Below are 23,948 nucleotides of genomic sequence, written 5' to 3' on the forward strand. Positions count from 1 at the left end.
GTGGGTATTCGTTGGTCGTATTTCAACTCTCAACAAAAAAAAACGTTTGTAGTTAGCTAATGTTTCGAGAACTAGGGTAACGTTTTGTATTAGGAATGCGAGGTAGTAGGTAAGGTAAGTAAATAACGCTACCTACCTAAACCGAAGCACATCCCCCAGTTTAGGTAACATTCGTTTTTAGGGTTCCGTACCAAAAGGGTAAAACGGGAACCTATTGTTTTCGCTCCTCTGTCCGTTCATCCGTCTGTCACCAGGCTGTATCTCATGAACCGTGATAGTTAGAGAGTTGAAATTTTCGCAGATTATGTGTTTTTGTTGCCGCTATAACAAAAAATTCTTTAACTGAAAATTCGAATAAAATAAATATTTTGGGGGCTCTCACGGCTCCCATAGAACAAACGTGATTTTTTGCTAATCTTTGCTCTAGTACGGAACCCTTCGTGCGCGAGTCCGACTCACACTTAGCCGGTTTTCTTTTATTGGATGTTGCGACTTCTATGACTGACTTTATTTCCTAAAACCTTGCGTTAAGGCAATTGTAGAGGGTGGAGTGTGCTGCATGTGACATAGGGTAGAAATGGGTTACAGCTCTCCCATTACTTACACAAGTAACAGGGGTTCAATTCTGCTAATTGAATAACGTGTCAATTGGACATCAATGGAATCTCAATAGTACTTTTAACCTTAGCGGGCATTCTGCTACTAATATAAGACGAATTGTATTCCAATAACATTCCATTGGTTTGCCATTGGTCGTTGGATAGGGTAGTCTGCTGCACAATCATATATTGCAATCGTAAATCGATTGCAGACAATATAATGCATTATTGAATTACATAAAAACGATTTAAAACGGTTTTCATTTAAATTCTTGGTAGAATTTGAATGGAAGTCCATTACAGTTCGAATACGATTCGGAATGCCCCATATAGGTACCTCAATCGTAATTGAGTCGTGATTGGATATCAGTTGGATATCAATCGTATGTCGTTTAGGTAAAATTAGGAGAATCAAGCCCCGATGGATGAAAAATAAAGAATAAATATTTTGAGTAGGTACTTTAATAGCAATTATAAGCTTACAATATACCATTTATCGTATGGGTTACCAAATACATTGTTTAATATTACGACAAAAATATCTTAGAATAAAAAATGCTAAAAATAAGTAATAATAGGCACCAAAGACGTAAAATAATTGCGCTTTCATCAATATTAACTCCTATAATCAGTGAGGGTTAAGTATATTATGATGTAGAATAAAAAAGAAATTCAATCTTGAAGTACCTTCTGGTTTTACAAGTATTTCGTAAATTATGTTATCGGTGGTTTAATTGTGATCTAAGTACCTAATGATTTTATTCGGATAGTTTGATAAAATAAAAAACACAGTAAACAATATGAAAGGCCATCCCCATGACGGAAAATAAGCAGGTTTGTTCCCATCCATTGACATCTCTGCGTTACGGACCAATTGAAATACTTTATTTTTCATTTCTACTTGAGTTGTCTTATCGAATTTTTGGACAATCTTCCCCATGCTTAAGAAGAAATCGATTAGTGGATCTGTGGAACTGGATGCTGTGGATCTTGATATTTTGCCCTCTAGAATATCTTCTTCGGCATGTATAAACGGAGCTAGGAATAACATCTGTCGGGTATATCCCGGTCTTTTGCAGGGTATATCATTTCTTTTTGCAATTATCATTTCTCTAAAGTTCTTTTCCAATTCCTTCCATCTGCTACTGCATACGAATTCTGTGGATGAAAGTATAGAATTTTGTTATTATTATTATTTTTTTAAATCCTTTAAGTAAAAAAAATCTAGGATTCCGCGTCACCTACATAAAAAGTGAAGCATCCAAAACAAGCTCCGTGTAAATACGAACCTACCTACACGCACGCGTAAGTGGCCTTACCTAGGACTCATTTACGGAGACGCGGGGCGTCACGCGTTGCGTTGAGCGGCGCGGCCCGCACTGAATTCAAATATATGGCGTTGTATGAGTGCGTTTACGTAGAAGCGATTTAAGACGCGTTTGTTTGAATTAGGGCGTTTTTTGCGGCCGAGCCCGCGGATGGCACCGACGCGTCCCACGCGGCGTTTATCGCGGCGGCGCACGCAGCGGCAATTATAATATGGCTCCCATCTCTCGCCAACATAAAACTAGTCGATTTGATCGAGGCGAGCGTGCGCCGCCGCGTTGCCCGCCGCGTGCTTCGCTACACGCTAGAGACGCCACGCCACACGCGACGCGAGACGCCCCGCGTCTCCGTAAATGAGGCCTTCGTGTAAAGGTCAATTTTCAATTTCATTTTCCCCTGTATTTTTATTACTACTTTACATTTTATTGTTAAGTACTTTATTTAATTTAATAGTTTATGTACACACACAGAATACAGACAAGAAGAAAAATAGAATAGATAGTACAAAGGCACAGCTTATTTCATAAGAAATCTCTTCCTTTACTACTAAGTACTTTACTTTGAAAACAAATCACTCAAACGCACATTGTATTTTTTTTCTAAAACCTACCTCCATATTTATTGCACGTCGATATAGTTATCGGCACGGATATTGAGCCCTGACCTTCACCTGCGCAGAAGTGATTTATTGGTTTATTGCCTTAGTGTACAGTGCGCAAAGCGATCCCCACTCTTCCGCCGAGAGCTCAATATCCGTGCCGATAACTATAGCAAACAAGAAAATTGATGAATTTTGTGTATTTGCAAGTACCTACTTTATCATTCAGATAAAACAAAAAACTGAAACTCAACCAATAGAGTTATAGGTATTTAATTTACACCGCCATTCCGATATCAGATTGGAGGCTCACTTTCTTTTTATTTAAACTGTGTGTGTCAGAAATATAAGTAGCTACCATTTTCAGACTCCCGACACTCTGAAGCACTCATGCCTGTAGCACACCTCCGCTGCGAAACCCAAAGGGCGAAACCGCCATAGTTTCGCTGTGAGTTGTGAGTTGTTGGGCGACCCTGGCGGACGGGCGGAGATGTAGACGGCGCCTAAGCAAATGAGCGAAATCATGTTAGAAAGAGACAAAGTCATAGTCAGTTTTGTACTTTAGAGCAGGGAATTTCGCTATTGTTTCACCGCCCAACAACTCACAACTCACAGCGAAACTATGGCGGTTTCGCCCTTTGGGTTTCGCAGCGGAGGTGTGCTACAGGCATCAATGACGGGAGAATTTTGTGTCTAGCTGGCATCCCCGTAACGCACACATTGACAGTATAAATGTTGCTTCACTTGCTATAGGTACCCTATTCACGGAGCCATGAGCCAAATGGTAAACAGACCATTAAAAGGGTTCTTTATAAGTCACGATTTAAGTACCTAGTGAACATATTTTATAAAAATAACTACGGAAGTAATACACTGACAACATTAGAAATGATATTTTAGAACGATATCTGTAGAACTTACGTAATCCGTTCAAACGTATTTGAAATAAAATATAAAAAATGGCGTAAATTATTTTCTTAAATTTTAATTAAATATGTAGGTATTAAATCGTTTACATGTAAGAGAACCTAGAAGACTTGAATGTCAAACATAGAACCCTACTAAATTGTAGACCACAGATACAACTACTGCGAACATTTTACCTAAAAATGTGACGTTTTGGCTCACGGCTCGGTGAATAGGGTATACATACCTATAATATCGCGGCGCGGTGCGGAGTCCTTACTTTTTTTATTAGTCCGTGGTGGTGCAAAGATGTTTTCAATATCCCCTTCTTTTTACAGAAAACAACATAACAGATAAGTGCCTACATAGAAAGAAACAATAGTAAAGTTTTCGAAAACAGATTGAAACTACCATTAAGTTTTCCTCATTTACGAACTTATTACGAGTAGGTATCTCCAATCTCAAAACAATGAATGGATCAGTTATAGAGTACCTAATCCACAGTTAGGTATTAGCTAGATTTTGTCAATAAACATTATTTTATTTTATTTATTTTATATTATATATACATACTTAATTGATACTTACTAGTTGTAAATTGTATTTCAGCAGCTATTGATATCCATGTGGCATCTCGAACTTTAGAATTTTGAAAATCTACATGTTGTGTATCATATAACTCTGGATGTAATTTGACTTGCCATATTAAATCTAAATCCATATTCATAGAGCTTACCATTTCAGATAAGTTTGTGGTAGGCCCTACTTTTTTTTACGTTTTGCACTGATAGTTGATGACAATCACAGGATCACTTGATAAACTTATTAGTACCTATCTAAGTTAACGGATTCTTATCCAAGAGATAAACGCTTGAGAACTGATTTAAACTTCTTATGTAAAACCTATAAAACACACAAATCAGTCCACTAAACAATTTGCAATGTTTTTATATCTCGAACGTTGAATGTATGCTAACCTTGACTTGAAACTTTAATAAAAGTCACGTTTCAGTACATCGTACATCAACATTCTTGGCATATCAGTACAGACATCTCTTTCGTTTGGAATGTGACAGACAAAGACAAAGGATATTGTCGTTAATCTAAGCCGTATGGTACATTTCAATGCTAATTTTTACGTTTGCTTTGTGTACATATTTTGATTTAGTACTATTAAAATGTTATGGGTGGGAAATCCCCGCCAGTTTAGTGTTACTCGCAATGGAAAAAATACGTAGGTACAATATTTAACAAAAACTATTTTAAAATAACCAAGAACTTTGGAGCAGGAGTGGTTCCGTAATAATACCTAAATACACTTATTTTTTTTACTAATCCGTACTTAGACTGTACACTGCTGTACACTAATAGCCTTTTCCAATATTCTATCTGTGGTTTTGCTTAACCTTTTGAACGCCAATGTCGGCTATAGCCGACATGAGCAAGCGTGCCCTGTGCGCCAACGACGGCTATACTCGACAAAAAACAGGTCGCAGAAAAATACAAAATAAACCTATTAAATCATTACTTTTATGTATTTTTTAGTAGATATTTAAAATTAAGATTTTCGGGCTTGGCGTACAGGGCAAGGGAATACCGATATGGCGTGGCGGTGAAAAGGTTAAGTACCAGAGATAGGGATTTGACATTATAATCATCGGCAAGGATATCGACTATCCCTGACCTAATAATTCTGGCATCAGAAATTACAGCGTCATTTCAATAATGTGTTTAATTACAAAAAAAAGCCTTTATTTTCCTTTTCTGGCTTGATATAATTATTTATGTATAGATTGTGTCAGCCAAGAATATTGTGTAGGTCTGTTTCGCACTATATTTAATACGAACACCGCTTTTTTACTTATAAAATAAAAGAAATTGTCGATTATACGTTTTTATTATTATATTTTCACATGTTAAGATTCTCTATATAGTAAGCCTCATACTCTTTGTAAGTCTTCCCATCCACAGTTCTGTTACAAGATATATGTTTCTTTAGACTATTGTCCGACCAAAGTTGAAGGTTTTCCATACCCAAGTCGAGAGTTTTAGTGCTCTTTTGAAGGCCAATGATATTCTCGTTGAGTTTTTTCTTAATTTTGTCAATTGTGTTCTGTTCTTCGTCTATTTCTGCTGAGATATCTAAAAAAAAGGTTTCATTTACAACAGAATTTATCTATGAAGCTGAAGAGTTTGTTTGTTTGAATGCGCTAATTGATCGATTTGAAAATTCTTTCGGTGTTAGATAGCCCATTTATAAAATAAGGCTATAGTATACTTTATATCCTGGTTCGTGCAGAAGATCCCACAGGATGGGGATGAATCCTCCATTGAAACCACATCAGTAAACAAATCACATCCTTGGTAGTCAGAAGCCAGAGTCCCAACAATGGTGGCCAGGGTAACTGGGTAATGGAGGTCAGATAGGCAGTCACTCCAAGAACAACACTGGCCTGCATCTGGTTAGACTGGAAGCCAAACCTAACATAGTTGGGAAAAGGCTTAGCAGACGATATTTTTGTAATCAGGCTTGTAATATATTACCTATTGCCAGTCCCTTAGTCTGATTACACTCCAGCTCCTTCAAGAATGCTGCCGCATCTTCTTTTTTCTTCATCAGAAGTATCAAACGTTCTAGATTCTTCGAAAGACTGACAGACGGGCAGAGTAGGGAACTTGTGACGTCATCGCGTTGCCAACTCGAATGTAAGCGCTCGATTGAAGATTGTAGCGTTTCGAAAATCCAAATCTTTTCACCGCTGGAAAGTAAATGTGTGTGAATAACGTTTTATACAGAAGACTAGCCGTTTTCCCGCGGTTTCACCCGCGTCCCGTGGTATCTACTGCCCGTACCAGGATAAAATATAGCCTATGTTACTCGTGGATAATGTAGCTTTCGAATGGTGAAAGAATTTTTAAAAACTGTCCAGTAGTTTTTGAGTCTATTCATTACAACCAAACAAACAAACAAAGTTTTCCTCTTTATAATATTAGTATAGACTAGTTCGGTTATACCGCGTTTCCAAGAGAATTCTTCAAAAATCCGAAATAAAAACTATTCTATGTTCTTTCTCAAGGTCAACTCTATCTCTGTACCAAAATTTATTAAAATCAGTTCAGTGGTTTAGACGTGAAAGCGTTACAGACAGACAGAGACAGAGTTACTTTCGCATTTATAATATTAGTAGGGAGTAGGGTTTGTCGTAACATTTAGGGTCAATTCACACTGAAAGAGCAGCGGCGGGCAGCGGCCGTAAGAGCACGGAAAATGTAAGAGCGCGGCGCGTTGCGGCGCCGCGCGGCGCCGCGCGTCCCGCCGCGCTCGCGCTCAATCCCTTGCAATTACGGCCGCTGCCGGCCGCTGCTCTTTCAGTGGGAATTGACCCTTATAGACACCGAAATTATTGAACTGATTTGTAAAAAAATTTCACTGTTGGAAAGCCACACTTGTCTAGAGTAACATTGGCTATATTTTATCGCAAACTGCCGAATCAGTTTGGTTGAATATTAGTGGTGAGGTACTTCAAGTCTAACACTTTTACTTACCTTTAATAGTTTTGTGGTAGTTTCTTAATAAAGTATAGTATTACAAGTTAACATACCTATCTAAAACCAATTTTCTATTGTGTTCCAGACAGAAATTCTTCATGTAAATTTTAAGCTCATCAATGAACGTTGGAATCGCGTTTTCTGAAAAAGAATTATAAATACATTTAACAGAACATTGCATTAATATTATATGAAAAAGTTTGTATGTGTAGATGTTTGTGTATGTGTGTGTGTCCTCTTTCACTTAAAAACTACTGCATGGATTTTGATGAAACTTGGCAGTAATTTAGCTTCTGTGATATATAAACTACTTTTTATATGGGTAAACATCGTTCTTTCAGTACGCGGACGAATTCTAGTTTTAAATAATAAGCAGGTATAATAGAGAGGCAAGATATGTTTATTTCCATCGAAAAGGAAGAAAGGAAGGTTCGATTCCCGGTTCGGTCGATATTTGTGTGATGAGTATGCTTGTTGGCCATGGTCTGGGTGTTACAAATTCATAAATATGTATATATGTAGCTATATGTAGTTTATCAGTTGTGTTAGCACCCATAACACAAGTTAATTAATAACCTACCATGGGGCTAACCGACCGTGTGTGAAAAGGTGTCCAGGTGTCCAGACATTAAAAGGTTCCTAACTGTTACACTATTCCCGGTCAAAGAATTCATCAAACGAAGGGATCATTTGATGAATTCTCATCTCCCGCTGTGGGTAAGCAGCGTGAGGGAGTGTCAGACTCTTACTGACTAAAACCCATCATGTTTCTGCTCAAGCCCTTTATGCACCAGGGCTCTGGTAACTCTTTTTTCAGCGCCGGCAGTTTTCGTGCTTACCTGAGTTATAAGAACAGTTGTCAGATGTGTCAAGGTCCATGCTCAAGTTGACTCTGTTCCTGCACCTCTCCCTCCACTCTTCGTAGAAACGTCGGAGAGCTCCAACTGACTCCGATGGCAGTGACAGTTGACCTGACAAATGTCATAACATTATTAGACAGGGTTTTTAACTATACAAAAAACTATATAAAATTGTAGTTATCGGCACGGATATTGAGCTCTCGGCGGAAGAGTGGGGATCGCTTTGCGCACTATACACATAATAAAGGCAATAAACCAATAAATCGCTTCTGCGCAGGTGAAGGTCAGGGCTCAATATCTCTGCCGCTGATTATACCTGGGAATCGTTCGTGGTCATTGAAGCCGGTGTCCGCGTGAAAGTTGTTGAACACATTTATAAGGCACTCCCTCACATTCAGTATTTTACGATCAGTTATAGCTAATGATGTTATCAGCCTCTTCAACTCCTCACGTTTGCTTATCTAGAACAAAAAATATGGGCAGATTAGTTTTTTCCTCCCAGTTAAAACACAGTGAACAGCGGTTGTTTTTGGGACTGTCTTTTGTAAACTTGATCTTCAAAAAGTGCTGATTTTCAGATTACTAACAGGTAGTTAGAAGCTAGAAAGTCTGACAACCAGTGATATCAGGGGTAAAAGGTTGCCCGGTGATGGGTTGTGGATGTAGTCAATCCATGTAAAACACTGATTCTTAGCACCATCTGGTTAGACTAGAAGCGGATCCCATCATAGTTGCGAAAAGGCTAGGCAGATATGTTTTTGTAATCAGGCTTGTAAAACAATATCTATTGCCAGTCCCTTAGTCTGATTACACTATAGCTCCTTCAAGAATGTTGCCGCATTTTCCTTTCTCTGTACCATACGTATCAAAAGTTCTAGATTCTTCGAGATTGATGTTTTTGTAGGTTCTTGTGTACTCACAATAGCCTTATCAAGTGCAGCAATATGTCCTCTAGCACCGCTAGCCGGGAGTTGGTGCTCCGGTGCGTCGAACAGACCAGCGCGTGACGTGACATGGCCGTGCAGGGCTCGCAGACTAGCGGCGCGAGCTCCGCTGCACGCGCGGGCCGCGAGGAGCACGGCCAGCTCGCACGATGCGCCTGATAGCTGCAAGAAGTACATACAATAACGTATAGATAATCAAAAGTCATTTATTCAAAGTAGGCTTAAAATCAACACTTTTTGAAGGTCAGATTTACAAAAGACATCCCCCAAATGTGTTCTTGCTGGAAAGAAGTGGTAGACCAAACTCCCCAGCAAAGAAAGTTTTAATGTTGACAAAATGTAATTATATTTATTACTAACGTCCCACTGCGGCTTTATATGGGATAACAATATTTCCCCACTATTTAATGCATGTTATTATACACATAAGCCTTCCTCTTGAAACACTCTATCTGATAAAAAAACCGTATGGCAAATTGTTTGCGCAGTTTTGAAGATTTAAGCGAAGAGACATAGGAATAGAGAGACAGAAAAAGCATTTGTTTTATACTATGTAGAGAAGCCTTGTTAATTACACTACACTGAGAATTAGAGGGGAGGTAGCTGAGACCCAGGTATAGGATATAGGATTTTTTGCCACAATCAGGGTACGAGAAACAGGAAGCCAGTGTAATTATATTAATTGCCAGTCTTGCTTTAATTCAAACTGTAAAACGCTTATCTCCAGTATACCAAGTTTCATCAAAATCCATCCACAGTAACAAAAATACATATAGCCTCACAAACTTTAGCATTTACAATATAAGTAGGATACTAACGTTGAGCTGCGCAAGAGTTTCAGCCAATTTGTTCTGCGTGTGTTTAATGTGTAGTTTGTTCTTCATCGCGTTGAGAGCGAGCGAGCAATGCATGGCGGATGTATGTGCCAGCACCCATTGTGGTGTTACCCTGAAATACATTAAAAAAAAAACAATTTGCGACACAGAAAGAAATAAAATAAATTTTATTGCGCAACAAAAGACGCATACAGAAAAACGAGAGACACAGAAAAACACATAGGTATTACTAATGTCAGAAATATATTATTGCTAAACTATATTGTTTAACATTTAACCCGTGTTCCAATTTCAAATGTTTAATTTAATTTGTAAGTTCATGTTTTGTTTAATTTAATATTGTTTAACATTCTTTGATTTTAACCTTAAAGATGATGTATGCATGATGTGTTCTCGTATAACCGAAGGAGCACAAATCTTTAAATAACTTTTTATAATTATGCATGTAATGTGTATCCTTTGTTGGAGTTCCTTTTGAATAAAATAAAATTTATTCGGTTAGATATACATACAGGGAATTATAAGAAAATTATAGGTAAGTATAGGTAAGCCATTTTAAAAGGCCATCACATCATCTTCGTTATACTAAACATGAAAAAGGGCGAAACTTTCACACAAAAACGATTAAACGGATTTTGAAGATTCTAGGCAGTAATCAGTATAGGTTACCCATTAAAATATATGCATGGCAGTATGCTTCTTTTAATTCTGAACGGGAAGTTGTACCAAAGGACCAGGGTAAAACCACACACAAAAACTATTTTGTAATGGGAACTATATTTTTTGTCACCAAAATTTATTTTTGTCATCAAGTTGTATCACCTAATAAATAGATTTATCGCCACGAAATATTTTCGTTCTCAGATAAACAAAGAGTGTTCCCATGTATGAATTACCAAATTATTGTCAATATAATGTATAAAATATGAGATGGATCACCAATAAAATTGTAGTGCATTACATGAATATAAACTTCGTTCTTATAATAATAGTTTTATTACTTAAATAATAGCTTGGTGCTCAAAATGGTAGATCTGTCACCAAATAAATCGATTAATCGATCCCTGACTGCGACTGCTTTTTATTTGTTATTTTGTCACCAATACAGTAGTTACATTTTATTATGTTCAGTTATTAAAATAATGTATTCGTTACCAATTTAATACATCAGTTTATTTTTAATGAAAATATGTTCAAAGGGAAGAGGAAGGGAAGGGAGACAAATTGGCGCGCTTTCGGGCCTCAACGAATGGGTTGTAGGTTGGTTGTAGGTACGATCATACGATGCTTATTTTGACTTTAATTAAGTGTTTTATTTACTATTCAGCTAGAAATTTAATTTAAATATATTTATACTACCTGTGGAAATTAAGACCCTTGGGGGAGGCACATGGCCAGTGAAGTAGTAGACTCTTTTGGTTGAAAGGATGATGACGACCACCCTACATTTTAATACAATTCATGAAATTTTCTAGTGATATAATATATGATTTATTGGTGATCTCTTTAAATTAGTTTGCCTAAATACTATTAGGACAAACCTATTATAATACATACAAAACCATTTATTTGGTACTTGACCCCATATCTCCATGATTTTCGGTAATTTATTGTGGAATTGATTTTATATTGTTTGGTGATACATTTTGGTGACAAATCTACTATTTTGAGGGCAAACCCTATTATTTAAGAAACACAAAATGAATTAAATTGGTGACAGCTTAAATCATACCCTTTTGTAATTTAAAAAATATAGGAAAAATATGTACTCTCGACAAGACAAGTGTTCACATATTTTTCCTATCATTTTATATTGCAAATTAAAGCCCGATTCCGTAATTTATTTTATTATAATTTTAGTGTTTTTAAGTTCATTGTTATAATTATACCTCTTGTTTTCCGTAGTATCTTGTACAGTGGCTGCAGAGAGTGAAGTGACGAGTGAAGCGCGCCTTTCACACAACTGCGGCCAAAGCGAAGCCCCGCATTTCACTAGGGACGATAGTTGCTCTTCTGTGAAGAAAAAACTTATATGGTTATCGGCACGGATATTGAGCTCTCGGTGGAAGAGTGGGGATCGCTTTGCGCACTGTACACATAAGGCAATAAACTAATAAACTGCTTCTGCGCAGGTGAAGGTCAGGGCTCAATATCCGTGCCGATAACTGTATTTACTGCTGGGCTTAGAGCATTTAACTGGAGCCGGATACGCGATTTGGCGATAATAAAACTATTAATAATTTAAAAGGGGTTGTTATAATTGTGTGCTTATGACTCTTAGTAGTATAGTTTTACATTATTAATGTATTGTCTAAACTGAATATCAGTGACATATTAAAGTGTTAAGTCAATAGTAATTGGCGGGTGAGCTATACTTGCATGTTGTACCGAGTGCTTTCAAGCTAACGCATACAAAGACAATATGACGTATTTACATACACAAGTATTTGCGATATAAAACATCTATAATAGGCAAGTTAAAGCTTATAAAATACTAGCTGTTGCCCGCGACTTCGTCTGCGTGGGCAATATAGAATTTCCAATTTTCCAATTTCGTTCATTTAATCGCTCATTGCTCATCCCCCGTAGGTGATAGCGTGATAATATATAGCCTATGTGTTGAACCGGCCCCCAGGTAATAGTCATGCAAAATTTGATTTAAATCCATGCAGTACTTTTTGAGTTTATCCGGGACAAACATACAGACAAACAGACATACAGACAAAAATACTAAAAACTACATATTTGGGTTCAGAATCGATTATGGATCATCCCCCAAGTATTCTTTAAAAAAAATATTCAATGTACACTTTACTTTTGACTTTCCTATCATTTTATTATATGTATAACCAGGCCTCTGTCACTCGACGTACTTGCGCGCGATAAATGCCTACCGCTCGCTGGGTTACCGGTAGCCCCACGCGGCTCAGGGCTTTCAATAGTATCACGCGCCGCGCGCGTTCCAATATTATTATTTTTATTTCGTGGCATGTTATGCTGTTGGTTTTTAGTAGGTTTTAGCTACCTAACAAACTGATGGATTATTTTGAGTTATGTTGGTTTATATGCGACTATTGTAAGATTTAGAAACATTTTGTATATATGAAATTATCTAGTAATCCTATTTTTTAAAATAAATTAATACTTATCTACTTTATGATTTTAACAACAGAGATCATTGGGTAAGGTAAAATTACTTTAGATACCTACTTAGTTATATAAACTGTATTGTGAGTTTTGTAGCTCAAAACACATCTCGAGTGTAAGTAGGTATAGTTCTGGTCCAACTTAATGACGACTCGGAACATTACGCGTGTCGCTACGCAGAAACCAATTTTAGGTATGTATCAACCCTAAGCACGGCCACGGCACGGTTGCGGTCACTGAACTGTGCGCTATCGCATTGGAATAACAATCAAGCGCTCGAGCTTTTAAGGTTCATTTTATAACGCAGCTAGGAATTTGTAGGTAGTTGGGGAATTTGTAGGTGCTTATAACAGTAGGTATGGACTTTTTTGTATGGAGTGATTTATCTGTTACGTAGTAACTATTATATAATCTGTGGTATAACTGACCAGAGTCATTAAGTTCAGTATTGTTGGAGGCGATAGAAGAACTCGCGAGCGGAGCCACGGTCACAGATAGGGCTGCGCGATTATTCTGAGGGCGACTGGTCACCTTGTCCAGCTTGCTCTGAAAAATATACATTAAAACAATATTTACATAGGTTGACACACAGATCACATAGGTTTATATTATGGGGTAGGTATTAAAATGCCAGTGTTTTACATGCTACAAATCAAAATAATTTTAGCGTTACTAACTCAACTACCTACTTATTACTATGTAATTAGCGGTAAGGATGTTTTGCAATATGTTTATTTAAATCAGAGGTCCCAAAAACTTTTTTGTACCTACTTGTAGGGACACATGTAAGTATGTATGGCAGAGTGCAAGGCAAGCAAAAACTTGTGTGAGCGTGAAGTATGCGAGGCACGGACAGTTACTGCGCACTGGTCCGAGTGAACGGTACTATCTGGGGGTTTACGCGAAATATATCCGGTATCTGAACACCGTGTTTCTCTCAACCCCCTGCGCCCCACGACCAGAAGAGGCAGTGCTCCATTAGGGATCCTCCTAACTACAATCCCTAAATACTCAAACAAAACTGTGTTGCACCTACCACTTATATTTCTCCATCACCTTAAGGTAGGCAGGTAGAGAACGCCTAAGGCGTTAAGTCCGCCGTTGTTCATTGTGTAAAATGTAAAATATAAAAAACTAGCAGCTTCCCCGCGGTTTCACCCGCGTCCGTCCCGTGGGAACTACTATTGGGATAAAATATAGCCTTTGGCTCTCAGGAACATTGTAGCGGTTCCAAAGATTGACCACTACATACAAACTTACAAATTTTACCTCTTTATAATATTAGTATAGATATACCTCAATATCACTGCAATCTTCAACGGTGGCCAGTGAGTCAGCAATGTTCTTGGCTTCACCGAGATTGTCCTTCTTGGCCCTCAACTCTTCAGCCAGCTGCTGTAGTAGCCAGGCGCGACGCTGGGCCGCGTGTACTCGTTCCCGGGCCAAGTTTCGTTGAGATACTAGTACAGAAAATATGTTAGAAATAAATAAGCAAAGTATGTGTGTATGGAAATCAGCCTCATTTAGATTATATGGATGTTTGTTAGTCTTTCATGCAATGAATACTGGACGAATTTAGATGAAGCTTAGAAGTGATGGATTCCAGATTCAACCGGCAGTTCTATCTGCGTCTTGAGGGAGAGTCTTGGAGAAAAGTTGCCAATAGATTTTCTGGTTAAATGAATTATCTAACACTTATATATTTATTCTGATCGGCCCAGTAGTTCCTGATATTAGCTTCTTCAGTTGTATAATGGCATTCAAGGCTTTTTATAGCCACGTTGGCTGTTATCATGTAAGGAGATCAGCCAATTGTGCAGGACATATCACAGTTGCACCCACTATTCCTTTAAACTCTGTCACAAATTCAGGTTTTTTCATATGTATTAGCATTGATATACACATACTTACCCTATAGTACATCGCAAGCTAGAAATAACAATTTTAATGACTACTACTTACATCTGCTAGAAACTTTGTCTACGAGTTGGTTAAGCCCCTGCCGAGCCTCTAGTACTCTGGCTTCTGCGTCTTTTACTTTTTCTCTCAAAGCTTTCTGTTGTCTCCATAGTGCAAGCTCCTCTGGTACCACTATGCTTGAGTCAGCCTGTGAAAATTATGGATAAGTTGAAGTAAATAAATGTATGTTTAAGATTAATCACCATACTTAGAGAGTATACAGTTTGATGTAGGTAATTTCAAATATGTAAGAAAGCAATATTATTTTAAAAAATTTCATACATAAGTTGTAAAGGCTTAATAGAAGTAAAATGATTTGACTTTGATTCATACACAGGGCCTGAATTACTGAGAAAAATTATAACAGGAAACAGTTCTGCCCATTCTTTATCATCATGATCATCCTCCGAGCCTTTTCCCAAACTATGTTGGGGTCGGCTTCCATTTCTTCATATAGTTCTGGTATAGCTATATTATCTATGTACGCACTATTATTCTATTTGAATAACTAAAGCTTAAAAATATTGATGGAACTTTACACAAAAAACCACATATTAGACAAATAAATTACTGCTTAAAGCAATGATTCAATTGATTGAATAATTCTTATCACTGTATCTGCATTGGTTTTTAGCTACATTTTATTCCTAAACTGAGTTTTGATACAAAATGTAATATCAAGATTGTTGTGTCTACTCAAATAGAAGGTAGCTATAATTGTATGTATTTACCTTGGAGAATGCATTATTTTTCTGGCAGCGTTGCATGTCATTGACAAAGACCTGCAGGCGCTTGCTCCGAATAGCATCCTTAGGCTCTACATGCTCCATTAGACTGCGCCATACCATGTAATACTGACCTCGGCACATCCTTCAATGGAAAATATATATTTCATACAAAATATATAACAAATATGATCCATCGATCATATATTGCATTATTATAAAGATATATTATTCAAAAATAATAATGATTAAATACAAAAAAGAATCTTCCCGTACCGGGAATCGAACCCGAGCCTCCTGGGTGAAAGCCAGGTATCCTAGCCACTAGACCATACGGGATATGAGAAGTCATTCGAAATTGGAGTTCTTATTGTTAAAACCATAAATAGCATTGTTTTGTGCAGATATTGATAAAATTACTGCACAAAACAGAATTTAAAATCGTACAACTTTAAAGGGTAGCATTGTTTAGGGATTTGTATAATATATAACTCACTCGGCAAGTTTGTCTACCGTAGGCACTTTGTCCTGCGGACATCCCATGGATAGCAGCCATTCTGCGAATTTTTGAGGCACTTGATCACTGCTAAGTTTTTCTTTATTCATCTTAATAGAAATAGCTTTGCAATCAATCACAAAACTAGTTTCTTTGTACAATCGATGAAATGAACAACAACAAGCAACAGACGGAAATTCAAATCTGACAGTGACTTTTGATTTGACGTAACAATTGACATCTTAGCCATAGACTAAAACCGACAAGAAACCAAATGAACTCACGAAGCAAGGAACTTGCAACTCGACTAAAATAGGAACATAAAGTTCGATTAGAATTGCAATTACAATTTAAGATTTAGCGTTATTTAGGGTTGTAATTGAATTACAATTTTTCACCGACTCAGCTAGCTTTCCTACACCAGGGTGGGCGCGGTCCTATCATAACATTTGGGGGGAGGAGAAGGATCACGGAGGACTCACGCACGAGTCACGACTAGAGCTAAAGATGGACCTCCCCTATTGGTTTCCAAAAGAAAAGCCTCAAAACAACCTTCATGCATGCACACGTACTGCGTCATCAGCTGCCAAAGTCAAAAGAAAACGTCAAACTGTCTAAAATTTACAAAAGTTGTCAAAGCCACAGAACATATATACCCTAAAGGGTCAAAGCAAAGGTCAAAGCAATGTTGATATTTTCGTCATAATATTTTTATTAACTTTAAAATAATGCTAGGCAACTTAAAAGATTTTATTTCTGTCGTGCAAGATGGGCTGGCTTCTAACAACAATATAAGACAAACTCTACAAGAAGTGCAGAAAGTGAAAAATATATTCAAAGACAAGCAAAAGTTTGCTCACGAAAGCAAAGTTAATTACGGAGCTGGGGGTGCTTTGTTAGAAAAATATCAAGAAGATTGGGCTAAAATACATGAAAACGCTGATAATAATGCTAAGGCAGCCGACGAAGTAGACAAATTAATCGTAGAGTTACACGAAGTGACTAAAAAACGGTTACAAAGTGCGAATGAATTGGCGCACAATTTGTCTTTTATTCCAAGTTTGACTGCCTCCGTGGCAGAGTGTATGGATAGTTTGAAGAATGTGCAGGAGATGCTGAAGTCGGTAGAGGAGGAGCTGGTGGAATTTGAGGATATTGTCGAGAGAAGTAAAATGGAGAATTGGAAACTAGATCACCATTATCATTTGACTATGTACAAGGAGAAGAAGATGGGTAAGTTTTCTTAGAAGCCTTGTTTTAGTACTCAATGGTTGGGAAATGGCTCTATACAATATTTTTGTCAAGGTGATAGCTGATTATTTTGTTGATGATACTGCTGACCTACTTCATCTCACATACAGATAAGAGATGAGGTTTGATAAGGATTCATCGAAGTTTGAAAAAATGTTTAATGTTTGAGTAATATTGAAATCCATTTTCATGAACTTCTTATTTTTTATATATATATTTTATATTTATTTCTATGAAACTATCTATACTAATATTATAAAGAGGAAAACTGTGTTTGTTTGTTTGGTTGTAATGGATGAACTCAAAAACTACTGGACCGATTTTAAATATTCTTTCACCATTAGGAAGCTATATTATCTGCGAGTAACATAGGCTATATTTTATCGTGGTGTGGGCAGTAGCTCCCACGGGACACGGGTGAAACTGCGGGAAAACGGCTAGTTTGTAATAAAATGTGTCAAACATACAGATTGTACAAAACAAATAAACCAACTTCAATGACACACCTAAGTCTTAAAAAAACCATGCTGAAAACTCCATCAAAATCAAGTCAGCAATGCATGTAATAATCTCGCAAAACACACATACATACAAGGTCAACCTGAGGTTGGTTAAAAACCTCCACGGTACACTGTTTTTTTTTTCATACCATTTCTTATCTAACATCAAGCTTCCTCTATTCCAGTGGCATTAGAAGAGGTTCGCAACAAACTAGCAAAGGAAAACAGTCAACTGAACTACGAGAGAGAGCGTCAACAACTGGCCGAGTTACAGTCCAGAAGAGAACAGAGTTCCAATGCGTTCCAGCAAGACGTTGCCAAGTACTTAGCTAGCGGTACCATCACAACAAGTAAGTTGATTGTATAGTTCCATTTATATATGGCATCAGAAAATAACAAGATTCATAACTTTTTGGATTTACTAGGAAGATTATAAACATTTTGTGAAAATGGTGTGAAAGTTACGTCTTGTTTAGAAAGCTACCAAAAGATTGTAAACTTATGGATCTTGTTAATTTATCTCAGGAACTGCTGAAACAAAATCTATGGAGTCTCAAGCTTCCAACTAAATCCATCAAACCAAATAAAGATATGCCTTGAAAAACAAATGTGTGGATTGGTATGTTCCTTGGCGCATACACACTTATCTGAATTATAAGAAATTCCTAAATTATAAAATCCGAAGTTTTAAAATATTGAATCAATTCCAGATATCCTAGACAGAAAATAGGTGTCTTTTTAGAAGCAAAACTGTGTTAGAAATCGCTAATGCTATATTATTGAATACTATTTAAGGTAAACCAGAAGGAATTATTTCTATTAATTTTAATTTTTGAAAGAATTCTAGGTATTTTATGAAGCTTTTCTCAGACTTTTATTATATTTTTTGTTTGTTAATAATTTCAAAAGTAATTTACTATTTATGTACTTATGTTTATTTTCCATGTCTAATTACAGGTCAGCCTTCGACTCCTAAGATCACGCTCGAGCAAATACAACTGGATGATGACCGCACAGATTTGGAGAAATTCCTCGATAGTTGATGTGAAGCTTGTTTCACGATATCAGAGCTTGTACAATTAAGACTAATGCATTCTATTTTAATATTCCAAAGTTAATATAATATTGTTGAGTATTTTACCAAAGATAATTTTTAGTACCTAGTTGTTTGCCAAAGTTTTTTGGCCTCATCCACTCTATATGCTATCAAAATAACACCCTGAAGTTTGAACAATTCATATAAAATTTATTTTTTTCGTTAAATACCTAAAGAATTCAATTTTTGTACTGTTAACCTTTTTCATGAACTGAAATTATTTTTCTTATTCAATAATAAAGTCAAAAATACAAAAATATATATACAAAGCATTTATGACTAGTAAAAATAAGCACATTGCTAAAACAGCTTTATCGGTACACGGTTCACGCCGGTCACGACATAGTTCGATACAGGTCTACGAGGGATCCCACAAAAACTCCATTCACAGCAATAATTATATCAAAAACAAACTCCGACCACTAAAAGTTGACGGACGCATCATATAAAATAGTCAAAAATATATCAGTACGTCACTCACGAAATGAATTTACTAATACGACAACTAGGACGGAGACTAGGCTTCGCTGGTGACCGGCCACGAATGCCACAATTCACAATTTGCCACTGCTGTTCAACTGTCAGTGGCGGGAGTGTACAGGGTAAGTACAAAGGGGTAGCTCGCGCCGCTACGTCTTCCTCATGATGGGGTGCAGGTCGCCGCCGCCGTGCGCCGACATCTTGACCTTGCCCGCCACGTGGTTCTTGATGCACGGGCCCGCGTCCTTCATGGACACGCCGCCGTCGTCCAAGTCTTCGTCCGACGAGAAGTCCGACACGCACAGCGTCAGGTGCCGCTTCTTGGGCGGCACCACGTGCAGCGTCCATCGCATGGGGCCCTTGTGGTTGCCTTTCAGGTTTTCCCGAGCTTCGTAGTCCGTGTCTGAGGCCGCTCGCTGGGACTCACTTTTTAAACTGCGCAAGTTCTTACTCGGTCTATGGGTTTGCTCCTTTTTTTCCCCCCTCGGGGGGGTGTGGAAGTTTTTTAAATTCATTACACTGGACGTCTGCCCCTTAGAATTCAGGTCAGGAAAATTCTGTGAGTATATGACGACACTGTCTACCGGTTTCTCCTTATGAAATTTTGCCGGCTGCTTACTCTTTGTATCGCTCTCAGAAGGAGAGCTCGAGGCACGTTTCTCTGCAGAGTTGCCGCTGCTGCAGCTAGTGTTACTGTTGCTTGTGCTATATTGCTCAACAGCTTGTTTTTCTAGTTCCCGAAACTTAGTGTCTATACTCTCATCTGAAGCTTTGTACTGCTCCAACGCTTCTTTCTCTAATTCTTCAAATTTATGATCGACAGTCGGTGGGCGCACCCTTGATCCAGGGAGCACCATTTTTGGGTTCAGTTTCAGTAGGCCAGGTGTAACTAATTTCTGCGCCAGCCTGACGACCGGGGTGAGGCCAATAGGCGCCGGTGCGCTCATGCTGAGCACCGTGCTGTACAGGCGCTTCTTCCTCAGTCCGGTGTCCATGGCGGCCGCGCTAGTCGACGGCAGCTGGCCATCAGCCACGTTTTTGTCTTGAGTATTTGGACTTTCGGGCTTATCACCTTGTGTGGTCTGAGGTTCGGTGGTGGGAACCGTTACTTGTTCGTTGGTACTGCTGGTCGTTTCCTTTTCCTCGGGTAATTCTTCCTTCTTGCCGTCTTCGGGGTCTGTCCGCGCGGGCGCCTTCTGTCCGGCGGGCCCGGGCGGCGCGTGGTGCACGTGCGTGAGGTGGAAGCGGTGGTCGAGGCGCGGCGACGGGTGGTCGCGCGGCCACCACACGCCGTAGCGGCGCTCGGGGCAGCGCGCCGGCCGCTGGCCCGTGGGCGCGTACCGGCTCACGTTGGTGCCGCGGTAGGGCGGGCAGCGCGCCGCCGACGCGCGCATCACCGCCTGCACGCTCGCCGACAGCCGCCCCATGGCGCGCTGGCACTCCGTCAGCTGAGGAGGCCGCGGCGGATCGAACTGGAACTGAGACCACATACTCAACTATGAAACTGCTCAACAAATACTCAACTGGATCTTCGTTGTACGGATAGCCTATCTATGGTAATCAGTTATTAAAGTAAAGCTCACTTTGCAAGTCGGGTCGCAGAAGAGTTGTGCAGGCATGTCGAGGCAGTACGCCGGCGGCGGCGGGGCGAGTGCAGTCAGTCGCCGCGGCTGGCGACGCCTTGCCCGCATTTTCCGCGACACCGCCGGGGGGCTGGGCGCGCGGGGCGCGTGCGAGGAATGTGCGGGGCCCCTGGGCGCCTGTGGCGGGGCCCATAGTGCCCGCACGCTGAGCACCCGCGCTGCCAGCGCCGCTTCTTCGCCTGCGGCTCGCGCCCCACTCGGGCCCCAGCGCTCGCTAGCTGCCGATCGGTGCCAATTAATTCCTCTGGTCGTAAGATTTAGATAAAACTTAATTTAAGTTTCCCCAAATAAACACTTGCACTGTTGTTATGTAAGTTCATAAAAATGGGAAAAGTGATGGATTATACCTAAATACAAGCTCAACATCATCACAACTGTGACGTTTTTGGTGTTGTGTGATCGGGATTTATGAGAAGACCAACTCCAGAACTCGTATTCCCTTCGTTAACTACTGGGGCTTAAATAATGTTCCATCAGTTTTTTTTTTCAAATGAAATCTGACTGACATTGATGTGAAAGAGAAAGAAAAAGATGGACGCACAAATCCTCGTCGGGCAGCATCCTGTACTGACGACGGCGGCGCGGAAACATACTGCGCTCTGCTGACTCGTCTACTAACTTGCGGAACCAGTACTCCACCTGTACACATACAGTAAGTTATTTACTAGCTATTCCTAAATAAATGATGGTGCCCTAAAATTTAATTAATTAAGACCATTTTCAGGTATCAGAACCATTTTCAGGTAAGACCAATGGGCAATAAGTCTGGCTATCGTTTTTCGATCAATTCTGACAATTAATGGTTGTAGCACAACATAATCGTTCTTGTGATGAAAGGATGGTTAGGTGGTTACTGAAGATATCCATTTAACGCTTGCAATATTTTATGAAAGCCACCATCTTCCTCGCAGGGGATGTTACTTGTGAGATCACGGCAGACAGAAGAGTAAGGAAGAAGAATACAAGCCGTGTCGACCCCAAATAAAAGTTGGGAAAAGGGCACGAGGATGATAATGATCTTCTTACTTCCTTCGTTCAAGAACTCTGTCATTTGTCTGTACAGGTTGAGAAATAGAATAAATTGTGTGGTTACCTCAGGCAGCATCCAGCATTCCGTGAGGTCCGAGTTTTCGCAACCCTGTCCGTTATACCCTCGCAAGTTTGTTCTTTCATTCGTACTTGTATAACATTTCTCTCTTGAAATAGAAAAAACAGGCTTTGTCAGAATAGGGTTCAATTCAAATGGAAGATGACGTCTGGTCACTATTTGGAGTAAAGCTTTTCAAAAATTGGCTCTCAAACAGCGGAGACGGGGTGTGTAAAGGGGGCAGTCTTTTTACATTCTAAATAAGTCGTGAGAGGATGTGGCTACATTCTTAAGTCGTGCTAAATCTAAGCTAGAAACGCAACATAATTTATGGAATATACTATGAAGTATGCGAGTAAAACATTTATCTATCTCATCTGGAAAACGACAAAATTATAAATGGACAACCTGACTTCGTCGTAATAAAAATTTCCATAGAATTGTGCCAATCTGGACTCTGGTATGACGTCTTTCACACTTCTTCTGCCACTACTGCTTCCATTTTCTTGGCTTTGGCTTGATATGGCACGTTTATTATCTACAATTGATCGTAGTTAGGATTGGGTGTTTTAAAATTAGAAGACCTACAGTCCGACAAGTCTTATGGCAAACCAGATCATATCACTACGCTGTTCCGGTTGTTCCACCGTGAAATTAGTTGTAACTCCTTGAAACAAGTGACTGCCAGTGACCAGTAGGCATGTAGAAATTTGGCTCATTGTAAATATAATACGAATCAGTACATTGTTGGTCGTGAAGACCTGCATGTGGTTTCAGAGGACAGTTACTATGTTGCTGAGAAATCATGGTCTTCTTGACTAGACTCAAGCCCAAGCTTGAGCTTGGGTGAAGACCCAGTGTGCCTTAGAAGTCCTGAACTTCCAATGATCTTATTGTTCCAAATTATACACTTAAGTGTCTACTATCCCTGGTTAAGGCGAAATATTAGAGGTTTTCAAATTCTACAGCAGTAATGGCTTCGTAAGTACCTGAGCCATAAAGTTTTCGAAGTCTTCGCAAATATGGCTATCAAATACTGAAAATATCAGTTTTTGCCTTTTACAGCAAGTAGCTACACTCAAATGGCATATCCCCATAATTCATAGGTACAAATTCAAAGCTTACCTGTTAATTCGCATTGATTATTTGATTGCAAACTTTGTGATTCCAATGATGTGTCTTGTAGAACTTGAGACACACGACAATGCTGTGCCCAGAGACGCTGGAAATCAAGAAATTATATACATTAACATGACTGCAAGGAAAATCTACTTCAGGCTACAAAAATATCAAAAAGTCAAAAATTTCAGGAATTTTATCTAGGAGTTACCTGATTAGCTATAATGAATTCATCGGGAGGTTCCGTAGCCCATGTGAGATCCGCACAAAGGGCGATATGTGCCCACGCAGACGAGTACCGATCCACTTCGAAGCTCATTCAATGTGACATTTCACACATACAATTAATTATCTTTAGAATAAGAAACGAACTAATATAATAGTCACTAAATTTTAAGAGAAAAATTAACGGTAAAACTGTTATTAAAAACGACGACAATTTGAAAGACATTGGTGGTTAAATCTACAATAACAAAATTTTCCTCTTTTTTGATAGATACATGATATATTTTTTTCTTTTATTTTAAATCGCTTTTCGAATTTCGTACCAAATGAAATGAAAGAAATTGTCATCGCGATGGCTTGGCCGGAGGTTTGTAAGTAGTTCTTAGTTGTAGCTTTATGGTAGACGCTTTTATGTAGGATTTATTTCTCCGTATAGCTCAAGAATGATGAAGAACACACCAGAAATGCTTTGATTATGTGATCTTACCATTGCGAATCCATTTTATATTGATTCCAACTTCAAACTTGGACTGAAAATAATTATTTTACTTTGTATTGTGGCAACATAGCATCAGTAAGCAGGCGTTTTTGTGTGCTTACAA

The 23,948-nt window shown here is 38.8% G+C and overlaps 3 protein-coding genes, 1 long non-coding RNA gene and 1 other non-coding gene across 7 annotated transcripts; 1 reads left to right on the plus strand and 4 right to left on the minus strand.

Annotated features, from left to right (window-relative positions):
* Positions 1-1,055: 1,055 nt before the first annotated feature.
* On the minus strand, positions 1,056-4,828 carry LOC126055621 (uncharacterized). Its single transcript, XR_007511575.2, has 2 exons — positions 4,018-4,828; positions 1,056-1,757 (listed from the first exon to the last, which is right to left on the minus strand). It is a non-coding gene; the product is annotated as an uncharacterized LOC126055621 (long non-coding RNA).
* Positions 4,829-5,307: 479 nt separating this feature from the next.
* On the minus strand, positions 5,308-16,158 carry LOC110381631 (uncharacterized). Its single transcript, XM_064041526.1, has 13 exons — positions 15,946-16,158; positions 15,456-15,594; positions 14,728-14,872; positions 14,062-14,225; positions 13,194-13,311; positions 11,508-11,631; positions 9,601-9,730; positions 8,759-8,944; positions 8,155-8,299; positions 7,818-7,949; positions 7,032-7,119; positions 5,974-6,188; positions 5,308-5,571 (listed from the first exon to the last, which is right to left on the minus strand). The coding sequence occupies exons 1-13, from the start codon at positions 16,053-16,055 to the stop codon at positions 5,339-5,341; spliced, it is 1,929 nt and encodes a 642-aa protein (XP_063897596.1). The 5' UTR covers positions 16,056-16,158; the 3' UTR covers positions 5,308-5,338.
* On the minus strand, positions 15,717-15,788 carry Trnae-uuc (transfer RNA glutamic acid (anticodon UUC)). The gene has a single exon. It is a non-coding gene; the product is annotated as a tRNA-Glu (tRNA).
* Positions 16,159-16,599: 441 nt separating the features above from the next.
* Positions 16,600-18,846, plus strand: LOC110381630 (dysbindin protein homolog). The gene is made up of 3 exons (XM_021341981.3): positions 16,600-17,178; positions 17,882-18,046; positions 18,654-18,846. Exons 1-3 carry the CDS (start codon positions 16,674-16,676, stop codon positions 18,737-18,739), a joined length of 756 nt encoding a protein of 251 aa, XP_021197656.2. The 5' UTR covers positions 16,600-16,673; the 3' UTR covers positions 18,740-18,846.
* A 203-nt stretch (positions 18,847-19,049) lies between these two features.
* Positions 19,050-23,761, minus strand: LOC110381629 (uncharacterized). Of its 3 annotated transcripts, none has more exons than XM_064041379.1 (7): positions 23,333-23,750; positions 23,128-23,224; positions 22,411-22,540; positions 22,009-22,111; positions 21,457-21,554; positions 20,856-21,159; positions 19,050-20,750 (listed from the first exon to the last, which is right to left on the minus strand). In XM_064041379.1, exons 1-7 carry the CDS (start codon positions 23,438-23,440, stop codon positions 19,422-19,424), a joined length of 2,169 nt encoding a protein of 722 aa, XP_063897449.1. In that variant the 5' UTR covers positions 23,441-23,750; the 3' UTR covers positions 19,050-19,421. The 3 variants fall into 3 exon arrangements, with proteins under 3 accessions (XP_063897449.1, XP_021197655.1, XP_063897450.1); XM_021341980.3 differs by having other exon boundaries at positions 20,856-21,129; positions 23,333-23,745; XM_064041380.1 differs by lacking the exon at positions 22,411-22,540 and having other exon boundaries at positions 23,333-23,761.
* Positions 23,762-23,948: the final 187 nt, after the last annotated feature.

The sequence above is a fragment of the Helicoverpa armigera genome, chromosome 25 (assembly GCF_030705265.1).
Source record: "Helicoverpa armigera isolate CAAS_96S chromosome 25, ASM3070526v1, whole genome shotgun sequence".
Lineage (NCBI taxonomy): Eukaryota > Metazoa > Arthropoda > Insecta > Lepidoptera > Noctuidae > Helicoverpa > Helicoverpa armigera.